We start from the raw sequence: 22,578 nt of genomic DNA, 5'->3' as shown, positions 1-22,578 counted from the left end.
GGAGAAGTGCTAAGGTCTTCATGTTCTGTTGCTGCTTAGTAACAGAAGCCAAATGAGTATTTGCTCATGGAAGTTTACTCATTGTCCTGCTTGTATCAATAAATAGTGTTTCTATCAGCTTCTTGTGACTGTTTAAGGTCTGCTTTTGCAAATGGAAATTATGTTACCATAAATCTAAGTTACACTTTCAATAAAATGCTATTTTCGGAACAAATTGAACAGTGAGATTATGTTAGTGGTGCTTGCCTTTGCAGACAGGGCAGTGCCTGTAGGGGGTTTCTGTTGAATTTCAGTACTGGTAACTTCTGGAAATATGAGTGTGTGTATGTATAGGTATGTATACATATACATATACATGCATATATATATATATATATATATATATATATATATATATATATATATCACTCCTTCTTCCCACCCTTAAGGAATGTCAGCCAAAATGTGAATGTTACTTTGAAATTTGTGGAATGGCTGGAATAATCGAAGTATGACTCCTGCTAAGAGCCATTGTGGGCGTGGATGGGGAAATAAGCATAGCACTTCAGTAACAAGATCAGTTCTTGTCCTTTGCTATACTTCTATATTAGGTGGAGTTGAATTTCTTCCTCTGGAAGAAGCATATCTAGCTGTGGTTGGACCATGTCGTTGTTGAGGCGGTCACAACACAAAGCAGTCTTCTGATGGCAACTCTTTTATTACAGAAATGGCTGACCTTTTATACACTTTCTAATTGTTTATACTTCTTCTACCCTAACTATTGGCCACAATAATTCAACATAACACCATTGGTGAAAAGTAACAGTGACTTCAGCTAACTTTCTAAAAATACTTTGTCCAACTGCAAAGTTCCTTCCTTATCTTTCTTCAGTTCCTCTCTTCTCTTGGTCTCCTTGGTAACAGCCTTGAAGAGAGCTCCTTATCAGCTTCTTCTTGCTTCTCAGCTTCTTCTCGCTCCTTTAGCTAACAGGCCCGCTGTTAGCCCCTTCCACAGGAACATGCCTTTTAGGGGAGTGGGAAGATGTGACTGGGGAGGGGGGAGTTTATTCCAGGCTTGAAGACAAATGTCTTTTAGCATGCCTCTTGCAAGGTCTTGGGAGATCACCTCTTTGCCTCAGAATAGAGAGATTTGGTTTTTTCCTGTTACGCAGTAAGTTGGAAGATGTTTGAACACGTCATAGCAGCCCTGAAAATAAGCCTGAAACTAAAAGCAAACCAGCTCCCTAACATATTTTTCTTTTAGAGATGAGATATTCTGAGAGTGTTTCCTTGAAACAGCTTAAAAAATGCTCCAAAGCTTTCTGAAGTTGACATTTCTATCACTTCACACTCCAAGAGGAATGCTTCCAACAAGTGACATTTTCCCCCAGTTTCGTTTGTTACATAGCTAATGATGTCCCTGTGTCTCCAGGGTTGTTTCCTGTGATAAAGCTGTGGGCTCCTGCCTCTTTCATTCTTGTGACAGAGGTGAGATTAAAGATAACAGACAACAATGTGGGGAAGAGTATCTAGGAAAGTGTAACCAACAGCTGGGGTCATAAAGGAAAGAGTGTCTTTGTTGCCAGGGGTGATGCTAGGTGTCTAAATGAAAACTAAGACAACTTTTTCCTCTGTGAAAGTCAAATGTGCAATTTGGGTTTGTCCCCTAAGTGGACAGAGTTATAAAGTACATTTGAATCTAGCTTAATATAGGCTGTATGGTGTATTTTAGAGGTAGGATTTTGTAGAAAGGGATTCCACATACTTCAAATTGTGTGCGTCATCTTGGAGGGACCCCAAAATGTTGGGAGGTCCAGTGTGTAAGCTGCTCAATGGACCAGCTGACAGTGTGTTACACCTGTATGTTTCTGGGCAAGGTGCAGCAGCATGAAGTTCAGTGTAGGCCTGTCTACCTCTCTTTAGAGGCAGGTTTGCTGCACTCCTCCCTTGGACTGACTCTGGAAACCCTGAGGTAGCCAAGATAAAGCTCTGCACTGCAGTCAGACAGACAGGACTTGTTCACTTTGTTCAACTCCCCTGGTGCTATAGCACTGAGAGGCTGAAAATTCTGAGGCCATAGTAAAAACTCCATGTGCCTGGGCATGCAAGTGCCTGTTTCTGAGCTCTTTGCATTGAAGTAAACTGCAGCTTTCACTATCTGGGCATGTTTTATCCTTCCCTGGCAATATCTTTCTAGAACTTCATAAGTCTTCTCACAAATCAGGAACTTAATATTAAGAAACAAATCCAAAGAATCTTTTTCCTTCTGTAGCTGGTCAATAGACTGATATGGCAATATATTTTAAAATCCTTAAAGGAGCAGCTGTTTTACACCACTTATGTTTCTGAATCATGGACAGTTTGTGTTGATTGCAGTGCTTAAGGCACTAACTTTTGCTGATGCATCTATCTAGTGTATAGTGCTGTTGCATCCTGAGGTTAACATTTAAATCATAAGCAATGTTTATTTTGTTTTAAAAAAATCATTAAGCAAAAAGGCAGTGCTGCCTTGGGATTTTTCCCTGAACAAGAAACCATATTTCAAAAATGTTTGAAGTGAAAATGGCACTAATTTAGCAGAAGCTGGCATCCATCTAAACATCACGAGCAGTAGAGGAGAAAAGTGATAGGGAGCAAACTTGTAACTACTGGCGCCAGGGATGGGGCCCACAATGGCAATGTCATGTTCTGTGAGGTTTTTTGCCCTGATGTAGAGTTCAAAAGCAATTGATTTCTTGATGGTACAAAGCTTCTTGTTAGATGGCCGGCCTACCTAGCAAATACTTAAAAGTCTTTTTTACATAAAGATTGACTATTAACTTATGTGAAGAAATGCTTTGCTTTGTAGTATAAAGATCCTGTAAAACTGTTCATGTGCCATCTGCTGAGTGGATTTGGACTAGTAGGGTTGCTGTTCTTTTAATCCACTTGACAATGGACATTAGAACTGTGAAAAGGATAGAAACAGTAACATTAACTTGCATAAGCCTCTGAGAAAGAAGGGGACAGGACATTTTCTGTTTCATCTGAGGATGTTAAGACAGGATGAAAATCATAAGCATTTTCATGTTGGCTTTTACCTCAAACTGCAGGAGTTTCTTGAATGAAAATTGTTCTACACAGTCTAACAACTGCATTCTAACCTAAGGGACCTATGTATGAAAGAGAAATTATCTTCCTGGTGCTGTGAAGCTTAATTAATTTTTTGAAGGTTATTTAGGGATCTTTTTGATGAAGTCCCACATGTGATAAAATACTATCTTTTTTTTTGCCTTGTTTTTGCATGCAAAACGTGTTCATTGTTTCGAGTCTTCAAACATCAGATTTGGCTCACAGTTTTGTTTTGTGCTGAGAGCAGAAATTAGGCTACAGATTAAGGAGTACTTTAACAACAATTACATCCAGATATCCTGAAGTTTTATAGATAACTATGTTCTCCCACCTCCAACAGAGGATAATTAAGAACTTTTTTATATTTCTTGTCCAAGGAAATACATGTGTATGAATGAATGTGTGCAAAGGTGTTTACTTAAGGTATGAGGAGCCAAAGGCAAAGCTAAATCTAAAGTACTTCTAGTATTTTTTAAGTTAAACAAACATACTTTGCAAGTTTATTTTACTTCTTGCTTTTAAAATAATTTTTATCTTCTCCTTGCATTGTTGAAAACATCTTAACTGGAGAAATAACACATTAGTAAAATTTTAAGCAAAAACACACACAGGATTTGCTTTAAAAATAATTTGACTTCTGAAGCATGCATTGGATTTTCAGGCAGAAACATGGGTGCAAGCTGTGCAAGTATGCATAACTAATGTGAAATGAAGCTGTTCTTTAGGACTGACCTCCTTCAGTTTGAAGGCAACATTGTTCTATCCCAAATGGTAATTTCTTCCTCCTTTAGGTGGAAGGAATTAGAGCCTTTTCCATTAACTTTGCAGAGGCTTCTGTGTACAGACAGAGGGTGGATATTTAATGGAAAGGGATGGGGGCAAGAAAGAAGGAAAAAACCCTAAAACATGTCTGAACAAAAAGAGGTCATCTATACATAGAGGTATCATCTCATTATGCCTCTTGTTGCCCATGAAAAGAGGCACAGGTGCATAATGTGGTTGTAGACCCTTTCCCTGTAGATATCTACAAATAAGTGACAAATGCCACCTCTGTAACAAAGCTGCCCTTCAGAAGGAAATCTGCAATGCTCACTCAAGCCCTGAAGATTTAACAGTCTAATGCACAACTGGAAAAAGCTCCTTTGAATTGTTGCACAGGTTAATGACAGTAGAAATGTCAGAGCTGGGAGAGGGGAAGCAATGTGTAGTGAGCTAAACTGCAGGAGGCACGGTGTGCCCTGTTATGATTTTTGCTCATGCTGGTGACCAGAAGCTTAAATTTACTGTGCAGGATGGAGTCAGGAAGGATCCCTTCCTCACTGAGTTTCAGTAATTCAGTGTCCAAGGAAGAAATGCAGCAAGGGAAGTGATATGAACACAGCAACCAACAAGTACATCAGCTCTCTCTTTAGCATCATCCCTGAGCCAGTAAACTGACTGTGAAGGTTTTGGAGAAGCCTGAGGGCAGGAAGATGTACTAGTCAGGCAGTGTACAAGGTAGATTTGAACAATGGAATTTGCTGTTTCATAAAAGGAGATGAGGCTATAGGAGATAAGGAGGTGGAGAGATTTTAACTATGCGTGAAGAATTCAGGTCGGGGGAAAAAAAGCAAAAAATAATATGTAACAGGAAGAGACAAGTGGGGAGGAGAGGAAAACTTAAGGAAGAAGGTTACATGTAACAGTTTCACAGGGATTTCTGTAAGAACTTTTAATTTCGTTTTCTGCTTTCCAGTGGTACACCTGTTGGCCTAGCTGTTGACTCAGAAAAATGAGTTAGGTGCATATAGGAAGGGGGAAGATGCATAAATTCTGTCCAGTTATTGTCTGTGGAGTGTGCTTGCTTCATTAGCCTGGGGAACTGCATCCCTCCAGCTCTTCCAGTAACTCACCATGCACCAAGGGCTGGCAGGAGGAATACTGACTCTTGTTTTACCCCAGTATTGGGTGGGGAGGCTCTGCTAACACCTGAAATATGCTTTGGAACAAGTCAACAACCTTGTATATCTCACTTTTAGCCAATTATTTAATTCTGTACAAATTTACCTAACTTTTTTTTTTCTCTTCCAGTTACTATTTCTTCAACTGCCGAAAAAGGTAATTTTTTAAAGTTTTTATGAAGATGTGAATAGCTGCTTTGCATGCAAATCCTAAGGGACATAGAGTTTAAATTACTCCTTAATGTGTGAGCTCTATGTGGTGAGTAGATTAGTGCTAAGAAACAAGGTAAATATTGTACAGCTGTGTCTGTTTTGTTTCTAATACCGTAAACCTGGGATGATGACAGGACCTGTGACTAATGCAAGTAATGCAACTTATGATTTAAGTTGGCATTTATTTTTAAATGGGTACCTACTAAGTACAGAAAAAGGAGAAGAGAGAAGGAACTGAAGCACATCCACAATTCCATTTTCAGTTTAGGCCTGTGACCTGAAAGACTCTGGAAGAGGATAAATTGTTGTTGTATTGCTTAATATTTTCCAAACCAATTCCACCAAATTCCTCAGAACTCCATTCTTAAGGAGTAGTTAGAATTGTGCAAAATACAACCATTTCAAAAATGGCTACACATTATAATTTTAAATTTACAGGTCAAGTGTTTGAGGCCTTATTTTGAGAAATTTAAATCTTCATATTGGTTTTAGCAAGTATAAGCCACAGTGGGTAGTAGTACACAGTGATAGAGATAAAAACTAACAAAAAAAATTCCCAGCATATTGTTGCTGGGATATTTGTTTGGGAGTTCATTCCAGTTTATGGGGGAACATGAGTGGTAGATTAAGCACAGATTTGCACTTTAATTATCCACAGAGGGCTGTTTCAGACTGGTAAAAGCTCTCAACTCTTAAATATTTTGCAAAAGAACACAGAACTGGAAGCTAATCTAGCAGTTTTCTTCCTGGTGAATGTCTACCAGAACACTGTAAAAAGAAGGAATTTTGATGAAATTAGTTGTTTTTCAAGTTCTAATGGAGAGCTGAAAGAGTAGGAAAATCTTCAAAATAAACTGTAAGCCATTCAAGATGTGAGTTTGTGTTACATTGGAGTTTTTCATCCCATTTTACAGCTGGGGTTTACCTTGACTTCAAAAAATTCTGCAAGCTGCTGCTGTACTTACTGTTGACCTGTAAATGAATAAGTTTTACTTTCCAATTTCTTCTGGAAAGGCAAGATTCATGTGTCAGTTAAAGAAGTCTGGCAGAGCAATGTTTGTGTCACACAGTCAGATCTCTATTTCAAATGCAGTGCCTATCTGACTGGAACAGGTTCTTCTAAACCTACCAGAGAAGGAAAATGTGAGATTAATTAATGAGAGTGGCAATATCACTGGAACCTGTTAGGCTCTTAATAGCTGTCACCTACATGCTGCTTGCACCTCCCATTTTGAATCATGTCATAGGCATCGTGTATGCATGAATTTATCAACCATGAAAGTTGATTTTAAAATTATATGTGAAGTCTTTTTTAATTTGAAAAGAAAGCTGGCATAAATTTTCTAAAGTTCTTAAAAGTGGTAACCAGGAATCACCATCAGAAGAGTTGAAAGACCAAAGTACCAGAAACATTACTATGTAAATCAATAATGTGTATCTTAGCAAGTGTGTTTTGCTCCATATTTCAGAGTAATAAGTACTGCAGTAAAATTGTTTGAATGTAATGGCAACTTTTGATTAAATTAGTGGTGATTTCTTCACCCTATTAAGACTCATTTTTTCTTTGTAATTTTATATTCTTGTGTAGTTTTATATCCATCAGGACAGAGGAATACAGTCAACTCTGAATCTCTGTTAACAGTGTATTATACTAATGTTATATATTATTGCATCTGTAATCTGACTCTGTCTTGAAAGTAGTATTAAGAATGATTTAGAAAAGAATGTTAAGGGCAAATCTTAGGAGAGTGTAGCATATTTTAGGAGCCTTCTGAGAGCATGTCTTAAGACACTGTCTTCTTGAGGCCATAAATTTGGTATAGTATGCATCAGTGCCTTTTAAAGAGAACTGACTTCACTAGATTGCAGCATGGCATCGAGAATCCTGGGTTGCCTTAGTTTAGCCAGGACTTCCTTGTGACTCTGAGACTGGCTAAACTGGCAGATACTGGGGTTTGAGGTTTTTGTTGTATTTTCCATCTAGCTTGTAATTACAAAAAAAATGAGCTGACTAGGAATGAATCCGGTTTACGTTTGTTCTGGAAACAGATGCAGGATGCTTCAGGGAATAGTCTGTAGAGGAGCTACTGATACCCAAAGTGGTGGGTAGATGGACTGCTAAAGTAAAGCTGTTAAAAATGGTATCTTCCCTCCCTCTCATTTCCTGGGGAGCACTGACAGTTATGTGTAATCACAGTAGGAGAGGCAGCGTGCGTGTAGGAAAAGAAGCAAGAATTTATTCAGAGTTAAGCCACTATGGACTGCCACTTTTAGGGTCTTTCCCTAGGTGGTGTCTATCACTGGCTACTGACTATTGGCCCTTGGTTTTAATGATGGTGGCAGATTGCAAGAACTCAGTTACATGAAGAGCACTTTAATGGCTGCCTCTGTCTAATAAATACTGGTAGCACTGGCACAGATCTGTACCCTGACACAGCCAGCTGTGGTCCCTGTTATTCTGTGGGTTTTAGGGGCATTTACAGTCTGTGACAAAGCTTTGAGGTTCTGCTCTTTGACACATTGTGTGTACACTAAAAATAATCCTTCAAAAACATCTGAATTCTGGTGTGATTTTTATGGACAAAGTAGAACTGTTTAATGTGTAAGTTAGTTTTGCTGTACCTTGCCCTTTACTGTATCTGATTTCCTCTTTCCTTCTATTCAATTTCTCTTGCCCTCTTCTCTACCAAAGTTCTGATCTGTGCCACTGATTCCACTCCAGTTTTATGTCCTTTTCTCCTTGCTTCCAAACCATTTTCTCATTCTTTAATTGCTTAACCACATTGTGTTTGAATGTAGAATGTTTTTCATAACAGACAACTTCTAATAATGCAGTGCCTACTACAGTAATACACAAGTTCTTTCCTATCAGGCAACAGATTTAGGATGGCTTTAGAAAAGGGTTTTGTTTCTGGCATTTTCCGTCAGCTCCACAGCTGAAAATTTGCCAAGTCTGCCTATGAGGTTGGAGGAATCAGAGGCAAAGGTAAAAACAATAATTCTCTGACAAAAGCTCAAATGCATTTCGTTTGTTTTCATTGCAATAAACAGTGAAAATCCTGAAAGATTATAAATTAAGCCATGTTTTCTGTCAGGGTGCACAAGCATTTTCTGAGCTGTTGGAGGTTCCCAAAGTTTTGAGCCTTTTTTGCCATCCATTAAGTACATCATACAGCTTCTCAAAGTACTCTATCTGTACAGAAAAGTAGGTCAAATTTCCTACTTTACTGCAACTGAAGATAATATAAATGAAGATAATATAAATATTTAATGTGACTTCTCTAAGATTTGCTGTTCTGGCACAACTGATCTGTTTCCTCTTGACAAGTGATAAAAGAAACCATTAGAGGAAACAAGATTGGAAGGAGCTTCCTGGGTCATAAGGTCTGCATTTCTGTTCTTTAAGACAGCAATATCATGCATACTCATTAGAAAATTTATTGAGCTCCTGCCTAAACCCAACTACATTTTTTTGCCACTGTGACTGTAATAGGACTTTTACATTTCTTGTAAATAGGACTTGTATTTCTCAGATGATTTGAAAGATGATAGTAAGAAAATCTTTAACTCACATCTGACATGACTGGAGTGCAGTACTCTCCAAATCCCTGTTTGAGGACTTTAACTGTCATTCATGACCAGTGCCTTCTGTAATGGCACAGTACTGTGCTGTTTCTGTTAGAAGTAGAAATTAAATTGAATTATGTAGGTCAGTGAGTAATCAATTACTTTGTGATAATCTAAAAGAGAATTACAGCATCATCTTTATCCAAAAAGGTTAGTCACATGCCAGAAGTGAGGCTGTCTTCAGTTCTGGGGTTTGGGGTTTTTGTGTTTGGGGTTTTTTTGGTTGGTTTGTTTGTTTGTGGGGAGAGGGTGTGGTTTTGTTTTGTGGGGGGCTTTTTTTGGTGGTGGTTTGTTTGGTGGTATTTTGTTTGTTTGGTTTTTGGGGGGTGGGTTTTGTCAATTTTTCTCCTGCAAAATCTGCTTTGGAAAGTTCAGCAAGGTACTGCACATGAGTCAGGACAATCCCAAGCATGAGTACAGGCTGGGCAGAGAATGGATTGAGAAGCAATCCAATCTGGGGAGAACGACATTGGGGTGTTGGTTGATGAGAAGACCCACGTGGCTCAACAGCATGTGCTTGCAGCCCAGAAAGCCAGTGGTGTCCTGGGCTGCATCCAAAGCAGTGTGGGCAGCAGGGCCAGGGAGGGGATTCTGCCCCTCTGCTCTGCTCAGACCTCACCTACAGTGCTGCATCAGCTCTGGGGTCCCAGCACAGGAAGAGCATGGACCTATTGGAGCTAGTCCAGAGGAGGCTACAAAGATGATCAGAGGAATGGAGGACCTCTCCAGCTGAAGACAGCCTAAGGGAGCTGAGGCTTATTATCCTGGAGAAGTCTCCAGGGAGACCTAATAGCACCTTCCAGTACCTGAAGGGGGGACTACAGGAGTCCTGGGGAAAGATACATTACAGGGACATGAAATGATAGGACAAAGGGAGAATGACTTCAAACTGAAAGAGGGCAGGTATAAATTAGGTATTAGAAAGAAATTCTTTATTGTGGGAGTGGTGAGGCAGCAGCAAAGGTTGCCCAGAGAAGTTGTGGATGCTCCATCCCTGGAAGCATTCAAGGTCACTTTGTAGTCTGTAATAAAAGCATTATTTCCTTGAGGAAGAGCAGCTATAACATTTGGGGAGTGAGGGTGGGTGTTTATTTAATTGTTTTTAAGTGAACAGTCCTAGAGTGCTAAGTGTAGTTGTTTAGCCCTCCTCAAAGATCAAGGGGTTTAGTTTTTGTTCTTTTCAGCTATATTCACCAAATTCTTATTTGTATTTTATTGCAGTTGTCTACCTTGTAGTTTTTCATCTGTCATTTGTCATGTTTGTATGGTCCTATGGGAAGACAATTTTCACATCTCCTGCAACCCCCTCTAATGAGGTAAGTATAATGTTATGAAAATGTCAATGCCTTTTTTATAAATAGCTGAACTGTTTTCAGTGGTGAAATTTGTTTGCAGTACTGCATGATTCACCTTTCCCTTCTCATTGTCTAAAATAGAACAGCATGACAGTGTATCATGAATGAAAATGATCAAGTTAATCTTAAAATACCATATGCTTTGTGTAATGACATTTCCTTATACGAAATGTGTGCTTAAATCATCACAAGCTTAGCAGTCTTGTACAGTGCTATGCTATGAAGTAGCTTGCTTGAAACCTGGAATTTTTAAAACTGATAAATGAAATACAGTGACAGCATTTTTATGTTTCCTTTTTAGGCAGTTTGACTATTGTTTGACTAAGAAAGGGTAGTAATGCAATGTATACTTATGACCTGGAGGACTGAACTCACTTATTAGTCAAGGTTTAAGGTTTAGGAACACTGAGATGTGACTACACAAAGAAGCTTTATATAATAGTGGAAGAATGCATGATGAAGTTTTGTTTTGAAAAAGAACCATATTAATTCCAATAAGCCTGAGATGATTACCTTGTTTTCCATTTTCTCTAATGTGTGTGTATGTAAGGATTAAATACAGGCACTGAATTTAAAATATTGCACTTCTCTTCCTTGTTTTTACAAAGCTTTTAAACTGCCCAAACTGTTGGAGGTGTTGGTTGCTCTGTGGGGGTTGAATTTTTATTCTGTTTCAGCAAGAGTGACATCCAGCGCTAATGTCAACCTTAAACATTCTTGAGAGGAATTATTCCCATGTTTTGAAGAAAAAGCAAACACTGCTCTGTAATGTTTAATTATGACTTAGAGATCTGTATGTTAAAGCTATAGAATATAAAGTGTAAAAAGCGAAACACTATTCTGCTGTCCAGCTAAGCAAAAAGTCTAAATGCAGCTGTTGAAGCTGGAGTACAAGCTGTTGGTCTGGAGCACAAGTCCCGTGAGGAGCAGCTGAGAGACCTGGGGGTGTTTAGCCTGGAGAAAAAGAGGCTCAGAGGAGACCTTACTGCTCCCTGTAACTGTCTGAAAGGAGAGTGTAGCCAGGTGGGGGTCTGTCTCTTCTCCCAGATAACAAGCAATAGGACAAGAGAAAATGGACTCAAGTTGCACTAGGGGAGGTCTAGATTGGCTATTAGGAAAAATTTCTTCACTGAAAGGCTTGTTGTCACACTGGAACAGGCTGACCAGAGAAGTGGTTGTATCCCCATCCCGGGACGTTTTAAAACATTTATAGATGTGGTATTTGGGGATGTGCTTTAGTGGTGGACTTGGCAGTGCTGGGTTTATGGCTGGGCTTGATGACCTTAGATGTTTTCCAACCTAAATGATTCTATGAATTGCTAAACCTAAAAATTCAAAGGGACTTGTCTTCAGGGTAATTTGGTTTTGCTTTTTCTGGGATGGTTTTGCAGGAAAATGGTTAAGCAGGTTAACTAGTTAAAACATGGTCAAAATGGTGTTATTCTAGGTTCTATAAAGCTATATGAACTAGAGCTGCTCTTAATGCTAATGCCTAGTAACTTTTACTGTCTTCTTGAATTCTTCATTAATAGCAAGCTTATTCGGGCAGTACTTTTCCTGTAGTTACAGTGATGATATAGCAGGCTTTTTGTATTCAGCAAGTGAAAGGGATGGCTTGGGCATATGGCATGTAATGAATTTTTTTGTATATTAACTGTGGAGAGAGATCAGATTTAATAAAATTTTCTTCTACAGCTAGCTTTAAATGAAAAAGGACAAAAAACCTCTCCCATCAGGACAACAAAAAAAACACACTCAAAAAAATTTAAAAAGCAAAAAAACAACCAAATTTAAAACCTAGCACCACTTTTTCTGTTTCTGGGCAAATCCCTTCTGTTCCTGTACTAGTGAGTAATTTATGCTATTTATACTTAAAGACATACATGACTTCAGTATCTCTCCATTGTGTGAGAGTGTAAATGTATATATTTTTAATCATTCAAATTAGCCATTCTTGCAAAACAAATAGCATCCTGTGATCTTACTATTGAACTAAAAAAAAAAAGATTCTGCAGCTGCTGTTGTCTTAGTGTAATCCCTGTGCATTTGTCCTAAGAAAGAACAATCAGCATTATACAAGATCCAGAAAGAGGAAGGAAACAAAGGGGTTCTTTCTGTTTTCAATAAGAACTGCTGGAACCTCATTGGGAATTCTGTTTGCTGTGTAGTAACAGACAACTTTTGATGCCTTTGAACGTATCCTGCTATTGTCCTGAGAGACTGTGGTCTCATAACCCTATTAAGCTCTGAAATTAGAACAGAAATGCAGCTTCTTGGAAAACCAAAATCCTATCCAGGATTTTTGGAGTAATACTATGTTGTTACATGGACAAATTTAAAAAGTTTTAAATCTTTTTGTTGCGTTCCTTTTCTGTGCACTAATGTTTTGCCTTGAAATGTCATGTAGAGGGAGTATTCATGTTTCCTGCAACCTCTGCTTGATTGCAGGTTGCAGAGACCTGAGTCACCTAGCAGACTCACAACGGTAGTAGGGATTAAGGTGTATTGCACTACTGTTTGCTGGAATGCTGCTTCACATCTGTCTTAAACTTTTGATGTGAGCGTCTCCAGTTTTCATGCTTGAATAAATATGTATCTGAGTGGTTAAATTTAAATAATTAGGTCAAACTCTTGGTGATGGCTGAAATGTTAAACTTTAATTTCAGCCTCTGCATAGATTAATTCTAGTGTCTGGTTATTTAAAAAGGTGTTTCATGTTTCACCCTTGAAGGGTGTGTAGGCACAATAACTGGGATGGTACTATGTGTGACAGGAGGCTTAACTAGATCCTGTGAGCTGTGAGGTTAGGAAATAGCAGCAGAAATTGCAGCAATGTCTTACTGCTTCCTCTTTGCTCTAAGTGGAGTCTTTCTTGTTGCTTGCCAACTGACTGTAATCCAAAAGAGAAAAAAGTACAGGATGAGAGGAAAATCTATGTGAATTAATCATGCACAAGTTTTTGGTAGGAAAATGTGATCATACTAAACCACACTAAGCCAGTTTTTGTTCCAGCTGCACACATAGCATTTTCCACTCTCTATCATGAATGCTTTGTCTATGTGTGCTCATAAAAAGGGCTCTTGTAGTCCATGCAGGAAGCTCAGAGTTTAGAAGTACTTTGGAACAGAAAAATACCAAAGAAAATCGTCATTTCTGCCCCCGCTGCACAGAGCCTTGTCAGCACGCAGGGTTTTGTGGGGCTTGCTGGGAAATACTGTTTCAGCGGATACCAAACTAAGTGTTTCACAAATGAATAAAAGCTCTCCAGGATTTTCTGGTAAAGGCTTACAATTCAGTGAGGTTTCAACAGGAATGCTTGTCAGGCTTTACTCAGAATTGTAGCACACTCTCAAACTGTACAGGTTTTGCTCAAGTTGCTTTCAATACAATTTAAGAATTTTGAGACTTGTGTTGACTAGTGTTGACTCCTGAGTTAAAAATCCAGTTAAACCCTTCCAGCTTCTCTGCTGGAGCTGTGAAGCTCACCACACTCCTCGCCTGCCTTTTTTTTCCCCCATCTAGTTTGTACCCCTCTCTATGTTAGAGAGGAAGTGGGGTAAGAGAACTTCAGTGCCTTGTAGCAGCAAAGGACTGTAGCACCTTCCTCTTGTTCGCAGTTCACTTAAATTATACTTATCATGAATTAAAGGAAAGTTTGTACCTTAAAATTCACTGAGTCTCTGTGTTCCCTTGTGTTGAAAAGAAAATACTATAGATAATGGAACAGAGATAAAGATTATTTTCTTGAAAATACATCCAGAGATTAAATACATCCAGAATACATCCAGTTCTAAGGATCTCCTGTAATTCCTGTAGCATTCTTTTTTTTGTTTAGGTGATGCTTTTGGGTCAGTGAATGGGAACACCCAAAGGGTCTTTTGCTTGGAAAGCAAAGTAATAATTAATCTTTACCCTCCTATCAATTTTCTACATCCCTCTTAGTTCTGCTTGTCAAAAGCTGATAAAGAGCAATATGAAAAAGAAGAGAGACCAGAATCCCAGCAGGAGATTTTAAGAAGAGCTGCCAAAGACTTACCTATCTATACGACAACAGCATCGAGAGGTAAGATATAAAGATAATTGTATGCTCCTGAAGTTGCTGTTTATTCATTTGTTGCCATTGAATGAACAATATATTAAGCACATATTGCAAATGCTATGATGTTTTGTAATTTGTTTGTCCTGAGAGAAAGAGCAGTCCTTTTTCTGGGGTTCTCAACATAAAGCCACTACTTGAAATTAAAAAAAAAAAATTATCTTCTAGCAAGAAGAGAGATGACAGCAGTTATCTCCAGTTGTGGCAATTAAAAATAAACATAGCAAACAAATATAGCTAAGATAGCTTGAAAAAGGGAAAATCAAATGTGTTGCTCAATTTTATAATCACTTTTATCCCCACTTAAACTTTTTCTTTTCTTTTTCTTTTTGAGCTGTTTTGGTTCAGCATGAGGAGAAACATACTTAAGATCTTAACATACTTTTGCAATTTAAAAACAAATGAGTGTTGTTTCATTCCCATCTGCAATTCAGTACAAATCTAGTTATGGGCTGTTTCTGGATTTGCTTTTAATATATGTAGGCATATTATTCCAATTTATAGATGAATGATCTGTGAAAGTGCTGTCTTATGCATATGTATATTCTTTTAAAATCTGTAGCTTTTATACGTGTATATATCTTTTTCTCTTTCTTGAAACTAGCAACCCTGTAGAGTTTCCAAAAATGTAAACTTCTCAGAATAACCATTGCCGAAGTTTACTGTGACTTTTCCAAAGAAAGTCTAAGGACACCTGTCTCTTCTGAATACAAGCCTCCATTTAAGAGAATCCCAGTCTTAAGTTCCTGGAGTGGTCTGGGAAGCTGTTACCAGCTCTTATCAGTTTTGTTTAGCTGTAGGTGTTGGCTTTCCTCCTGCTTTCAAACTGTCTGTGCTGGTGTCTTATTTCCATTGAGAAAAACCTAAAGGTCTGTTTAAAAATATCCAGGAAAGATGAGGAAGAACTGATTTACTGGCCAGTCTGCTAGATCATTGTTTGGTGAAGTGGATAGAGAAAGCCAGTGCAGAATGTTGACTTGCTGAAAGAATGTAGTTTCACAATGAAATGCCTTAGTACCCTGTGCAGAGGTGAAAGGGGGAGCAGTACCAGAGGATGAAGGATGGCAAGACTTGGGAGTCAAAGAATAAATGAAAATGGACTCAGTAGAGTAGTAATACATACTTTTGAATACTTTCATATGTTACATTTCTTTAAAAAATGAAAACTACATATCTTATTAGATTAAGTGTGTGACAGTCTGTGAGAACAGGTGTGGCAGGGGAGGGCAGGAAGCTCTTTGAAGATTCAGTTCACGTTAAGGGGGAAAGCTTTCATAAAATCAAATGAGTTCTACTGACCTGACCCTTGCACTTAAATACAGCAATCAGATACTGTGATCGATGCCAGCTGATCAAACCTGACCGCTGCCACCACTGTTCTGCATGTGATGTGTAAGTGTCTGAATCTGGAATTACAGATTTTCTCTTTCCTGCATTCATCACTTTAGTGTGTTCATGTCTTCAGTGGGTCAGTTCCTTCTGTTGGTGCAATATTATGGTACAGTCCTATTGGCTAAAGTGGCAGAATTTTTTAGGAAACCTGCTTGTAGCTTTGTAAAACAAAACTTATATTAAAAAATTAATTAAACAGATCATATAGATTGAAAGTACAGAAAGGTAGGTCTGAGATAGCAACACCAGCAAAAGCTTATTATTTTACTCTTTCATTGTATCTTGTTTCTGTAGCTTTGAAACAGGTGTGTTCTGCTAAAAATGTTTATCTCAAAAATTGACAAGTAAAATCATATGCCTTTAACATTTCAAAAACATCACTGCTATTCCCTATTTTCATTGTGAATCATCAGAGGAGTCTGCACAGGCACTGAAGGCTGAGGCTATGCATGAGAGTTCAGTAGGCTGAGCTTGAGGAAATCTCATTAACTGGAGAACCTAATACACATCTTTTGGCTAAAATCAAATTTGTTAGCAAATACAATGAATGTCTCTGTGTCTGAAATGTCCAGTATCTGTCTTTACTTTAAAATGGGATTAAAGTGGCATGTGAACTATTCAAATTGCCCTTTGTACTGATCTTTTCCTCCATTAACTTAAAAAAAAAAAGACAAACAGCAAATAAAATTATAGAAAAATTAGCTCTAAGGTAGACTTAGTTGAAGTGAATGCCAGGCTAACACACCTTATCCACACAACCCTGACAGATTATTTGGATTTGTTTTCTCTGCGCGCACATAAAACTAGTGTAGCTTAATGAACTGCTACATGGTGTTGCTCAGTAATGCTCGCCATGCTAATTTAAGAACCTCTCCTCGTAAGTCTTCTGAATCTCAATTGGTCCTTTTGGGTGAAAGAGCAGCTGCTCTAATCAAGAGAATTGGTATGAATTGAGAAGGGCTTGAAAAAGATACACTAGGGCAAAATAGTTGAAAAAATTCAATCAATAAAAAACAACACCTGAAACTGTAGAAGCTAAAGTTACGTATCTTGAAAAGAAACTGTATTGTTTTTCTTAACTTGCTGGAAAATCTCTCTTTCAGATGTGTATTAAAAATGGACCACCACTGTCCATGGTAAGTTTATTAAAAAATAAAAAATCAGTATAAGAATGATGAATTAGATGTTGCTTCAAAAATGCACTTCTGGAGTAAACCTTTATTTCCACAAAAGTTCTTCAATATGTGGGAATAAATGTGCGATGCTGTGTAAAGTTGTAAGCCCAGTAGTCCAAATAATGCAGTTTCTCCTTGTATAGAGAAACCTTGGCATTAACAAGAGCTGTGAGAAAATCCATTTCTTTCTTTTGTTTACTCTGTTGGTGTTGGCAGGAGAGGAGATACCCAGTGCAATGGGAGAGTAATTTCTGGATTCTAGATGAGATGTATGACCCCCTCAGACAGACTCTTCTGCAGTTTGTATTCACTGGTAGTCAGTAAACATATTATCTGCTGTCACTGTGAAAAACAATACTACCAGTAGTTGACTTAGGGGTGGTTTTGTAACCAAAGCAGCATGCACTGAAATTGATGGCAAGGTTCCTGTTACTTTCTGTGGTGACTGCAGTTAGATTGTAGTGGGAATTGCTTCCTGTACGGACTGTCTGTATTGTAACGCTTTGCCAGCTCATGTCCTGTCCTACAGAATCATGGGGGGCAAAATTCATGTGAAAGGCCCAGATCATTCAGCCTGAGAAATTTCCTACAAAATAGTGGCTTAAAATGCTTCTGAAACACTGGTGCCAGAATGTTTTGGACATACCACTGACATCATACACATTTTGCTCTGCAATGTATTGTGGGTTTTTGTTTGTTTTATTTTTTGTATACCTTAGTAACCTCTTTCTCTTTCCCCTCCTTCTAGGGTGAATAATTGTGTGGGATTTTCTAACTACAAATTCTTCCTCCTGTTTTTAATGTATTCCTTACTGTACTGTTTGTTTGTTGCTGCTACAGTCTTGCAGTACTTCATAAAGTTTTGGACAGTAAGTTCTAAGGCTTTTTTTTGGTTGTTTTTCATTTGTTTAATCTTGCATGTGTTATTGGAGGCTGCATCAGCATGTTGTCACTCACCATTTACTCTGTTCTGTGGTTCACTATCATTAATGACATCAATCAAAGTGACTGAAGCAGGAGAACCTTATGAATTTTGATGAAGTAAATGTATTACACTGCCCAGGATGAGGAACTGGGGGAAGTTTTGATGAGGACACTGTGCAATTTCTCTGCTCCATCAAAACTGAGTGGCACAGCTCAGGTTTTTATGAGACTATGGGATGCAGATATGTAGATAAAGAAGGAACAGACCATATCAAACAATTACATATATGTATATATATAAATACTGACAAATGTGAAATATAAATAATAATTTTGTATCTTCCCAGACTTGTCTATGGATAATCTGCTGCCAGATAAGGCAGATTAATTTGTTGGGAACTGTCTGAGCTCTGTTTTGGAGTCCCTACATAGGCATGTTTGAACTTCATATTAGTGGCTTTTATGATTTGGTATGAGTAGAATGCTAAGATATGTACATTGAAAATGCTATGCATCTTCCTTGCAACTGTTATCGGTTGTCAAATGGTTAATACCCATAGCATCTTTGTATGTTTAATAACATTTATGTGAAGGCAACCATCCTTGTATGTCAGTGTTATATTGCTCCTATCAGTTTTGTTCCAATCACATTCCAGGCTGAACACAGTGCCTTCTGTAGTTGTTCCCTTTCATCTACAAAAACTTGTAGTGTGCCTTCCTATATTTAGGCTGAAGCGTTAGTGGCAGAATTCCCTTAATCCGTTTCCATTAATGAGCACACGAAAAGTTACCACAAGTGGAAGGGTCTCGATCACATCTTTGGGTAAATAACACCACATATTTCTTAAATGCTGGCTGCTGTCAGAGTAACTGGGAAAAGTAGCAATTATCTGCAGCAGTAGATATTGATATTTGCTTTATTGGAGTAAAAGGTTGCTGCCATGTCAGGGTAAGAGAAGCTTGATCATGTATTCAAAATAGCTGTACTTTGAGACAGTTGGCATTAGGTAAGATAAACTGTGCAAAAATGTTTGTGTTCATCTAAACTTGTGGGTCTGATCTGCCAAAGTACTGTGTTTCTCTTAACCTGTGAATTCTGTATAGCAGCCTGTCACTGGAGAGCAAGGAGCCATGTGGGAATTGAGCTGTCAGTACTGTGAGATGAAAGCCATAAACATGTCACAGCTGGGTCTTAAAAGATATTTCAATTTAAATGGTCTGATTCTGCTGTTCAGTTTTGCTTGGCTGTAAATAGTTAAATTTTCAATCCGTGAGTGTGCCATTTCCAAACATCTGCCTGGCTGCTTTCCAGTGCTTTGTATGCAATTTCGAAGGAAACTGTAGATGCGCTCTTACATATTTACCAGTCAGTGCTTGAGCGAAAAAAAGAATTTGCTTTGTTACATTACTTTATAATGGTTAGTGCAACAAAAGAGGCCACAGGACAACTGTCTACAATGAACAAACATTTAATACCAACATTTGCAGCAGGACTCTTCCAAAGTTCATCGGACACAATGTTGAAGTGGACTCTCAAGCACAGGAAGTAAACTTAAGAGGGATTATTTTTTTATTATTGATTCAGTTGTTAAAATGCTTCCTGCAAGAATGGGCTACTTCTGAACTGTAACAATAGACAATGTAGTTGTGTATTTGCTTTCAGTTCCGGATACTTCCAAGACAGAATCTGGTGATGCCCTGATCTTATCAGTAGAATAGGTCTCTGACTCACATTACTCATATTAAGTCACCCACTTCACAAAGCTAAGACTCTTCTGAGCTTATAACTGACTTGTTAAAGTACATTTCCAGAAAGAGGTGGCAGCTCCATAATCATGTAGGCTTGCAAATTTTTGTGTGTCTCTTGTGCATAAGCTTTTAGGCAAGTGTTCTCTTGGAAGGTTCTCTCTACATCTGTATGCAAACCCAAGCAGAATGCTGCTGACACATGCTGTCTGTAGACTGCTTCAGTATATTGCTAATCCTCAGCTTTGTTTGCTACAGCATCAGACAGATTGCTGTTTGGACATTTTCTGTTGAGGCTGTCTAGATGCACAGAACCACTGAATATTTTGAGTTGGAAGGGACCCTCAAGGATCATCAAGTCCAAATCGTCAGTAAACAGCCCATGTGGGGATTAAAAACCCACAAGCTTGATGAGCACCATGCTCTAAAACTGAGCAAATCAAGGTTGTTTTTTCCCCACAAAGCTTGACTATAGGAAATGTTACAGTATACCTTCAGAAAGTAGTGCTTATTGTTTGCTTCCTCACAGATGTTTTTCAGAGACTGTGCAACAAACTGCTGGATATATCCAGTGTTTGAAAGAAGTATGGACTGCTTCTTGGGGAATGTAGCCTGGGGGAAGAACTTGTAATGAGGTTGTGGAGGTGTATGTGCTAACTACACAAATGTAGCAATCCATTGTTTTGCACTGTTGATAATACTTGCATAGAGACATGATGCTCCTATGCAGATACTTGGAAACATTGTGAGACTTACACACCTACCAAATTCTTCTTTTGAAGAAAGCCTTTGTATTTCTCACTTGCACGTGCAGGACTTTTACACAGCACATTTCATGCTCTATGCAGAAGTGCTGAAGAAAGGTCTTGATTCTGTGCATACAATAGTGGAACAACTACACTGACTGGAAATGTACAGGCGTACACCCTGATGCTGATGTTAAAATCTGTTTTGTAGATCAAGGGAAAGCGACTGATTTCTTTATTTATACCTGTAACTGCTTTTTCTATATTCATGTCATTTTTATTTCTACCTCAGAGGTTGTTAAAGATAAAATGACAGTTTAACCAAATGTCTTTGACACAAACACCAGCACTGGCCGGACGCCCAGTGCTTGATGCCTTGTTTACACAGTGCATGGTGATGCTTCCCAGCTTATCTTTGTGTCTACTCTTATTCTTGCTGCACTGCCACCTCCTTGAAACCATTATGTTTTCTAGTCATTTTCAGTGTCTTTCACTGTCCTCCAGATTAATTTTCAATCCTGAGTATAGCTAAATAAAGGATGTGATGCATGTCCTGGGTAGATACATGTGCTTCTGCAAAACTTTGTTTGTATTAATAATAGGGGGGTAAAAAAAAATGAGTGGTTCCACATCATTAGTTAGAACTCATTCTTCTTGCCTATACTAAGGATGTAAACCAGATCTGAGTTTTTTTTCAAAGATTAAGCCAGATCTGTATACTGAAAAATGAGGAACAAATCAAGCTCAGAGAGCACTTTTTTGTTTGAGGGGTTTAATGACCTGATACCAATCAAATTACTCTGTTTGTGAAAGAGTTTGTAGGGGACTCTTGAATAGTGACTGGCTTCAGCCTATTGTGTGCTACTAGTCCAGATTGTGTTGTGCAAATTGCTTCCTTTTGTAAACTCTGCAGCTCTCTCACCTGCAAGTCTCTGCTTCTGTGCTGCTGCTGAGCATAATGATCTTAAATAACCAATGTATGAAGTTTCACTCTTCTCACATGTGGAGGGCATGTGGACTGCTGCTAGAACACCACTGTGAATAAGGTTGTTATACACACTCAAAGACTGCATGCTTCTCTCCAGTAAAGAATTGGCCTTTTTTGAAAGATGCTTCAGTTCTGCAACAGTCATTCAGGAAGTTACAACCAGTAGCTGAAACTGGGTAGTCAGAAGAGGTAAATGCTCCCTGGGGATCATGCAGAGTAATCATGCATAATTCAAAAAATCCTCCAGGTTTTAGAGGTGCTGGTTTAGGAAGATGCAAGTTAAATAAACTTAGATTTTCTGACCCACAGAACACATGAAGACTAAGCTGCTGCTGCTCTTTTAGCATCAAAATAAGCTCCTGAGAATTCCTTGTCGAGAATCATTTTGTTTAAATATGTAATTTCAAAAAAGTCATAGCAATTCAAGTTACAAAAACCAGTTGGGCAGGTGGGGAACACTGCAGTGTGCTCTGAGGTAGAAAGAGTTACTATTGCTTCAACATGAAGCTTAGGAATAAGCAGCAACTGGAGTATTTTGCTAGGCTGGATTTCAGTGGATTGCAAAACACAACATATCCCTGTTGCAGGTGTAAGAGGGACTGTTGCACGAATTGTCAGTAAATAAGTAATAAAATGGACAGTAAAAAGGAAGCTGAACTTAAATGGCAGTTTAGAGAGCTGGACTCTGCTTGTCACTTGCTTACTGTAGAATTATCTGATGGCAGCTAGCACTTTTGAAAATGCTGTGTATATCTGCCTGACTCTAATGTAGATGCTTGGGCTCTCCCTAAGCTTTTTGCACGCATTAATGGAATTTAAAAACCATACGTCTTTCATATAACAGATCAGTTAAGTGCTAGCATCTTAGCCAAGATACCACTCTTTTGGTATGAAGTTTAGAATTTAAAAGCTAATTTGAACCCAGCTTTCCTGTTTCTTCCTTTGTTTTCTCAAGCACTGGTTCAATTTCAGGTGTTATACTAAAGGTACACCCTACAAACTGCTCTGTATTGAAGGAAATTAGGAAGAAGAAAAAGTGCACTGATTTGTTATCAGATCTCTTTTAAATGAAGAAAATTGTGCAAAGAATGGCAATTTATTTTTTATGGTTTTGGCTGAAAATACATCTAATGGTAATGGATGTGTTCTGAAGTCAGAAAGATTTTTAATTAATAAACCATTACTTTATACCTCAGGAGTATTCTGAGCTTTTCAGACCTTTGTGAATGGTTTCATCATACAGAATATTCACATAAATCTTATTTGTGATGAAAACAACTAGCAAA

General features: G+C 38.3%; 1 protein-coding gene across 4 annotated transcripts in view; it reads left to right on the top strand.

Annotated features, from left to right (window-relative positions):
- Nucleotides 1-22,578, top strand: part of ZDHHC20 (zinc finger DHHC-type palmitoyltransferase 20) — a 49,454-nt gene that overhangs the window by 13,005 nt on the left and 13,871 nt on the right. For all 4 annotated transcript variants that reach the window (XM_053970016.1, XM_053970012.1, XM_053970014.1 and 1 more), the window contains exons 2-7: nt 5,161-5,187; nt 10,092-10,186; nt 14,168-14,288; nt 15,644-15,713; nt 16,817-16,849; nt 17,637-17,757. In XM_053970016.1, coding sequence (XP_053825991.1) covers nt 5,161-5,187; nt 10,092-10,186; nt 14,168-14,288; nt 15,644-15,713; nt 16,817-16,849; nt 17,637-17,757 — 467 coding nt within the window. The remainder of the gene's footprint in view (nt 1-5,160; nt 5,188-10,091; nt 10,187-14,167; nt 14,289-15,643; nt 15,714-16,816; nt 16,850-17,636; nt 17,758-22,578) is intronic.

Source organism: Vidua macroura, chromosome 2 (assembly GCF_024509145.1).
Source record: "Vidua macroura isolate BioBank_ID:100142 chromosome 2, ASM2450914v1, whole genome shotgun sequence".
Classification (NCBI taxonomy): Eukaryota; Metazoa; Chordata; class Aves; order Passeriformes; family Viduidae; genus Vidua; species Vidua macroura.
The sequence above is the reverse complement of the archived record's forward strand: the minus strand, read 5'-3'. Positions and strand labels throughout refer to the sequence as shown.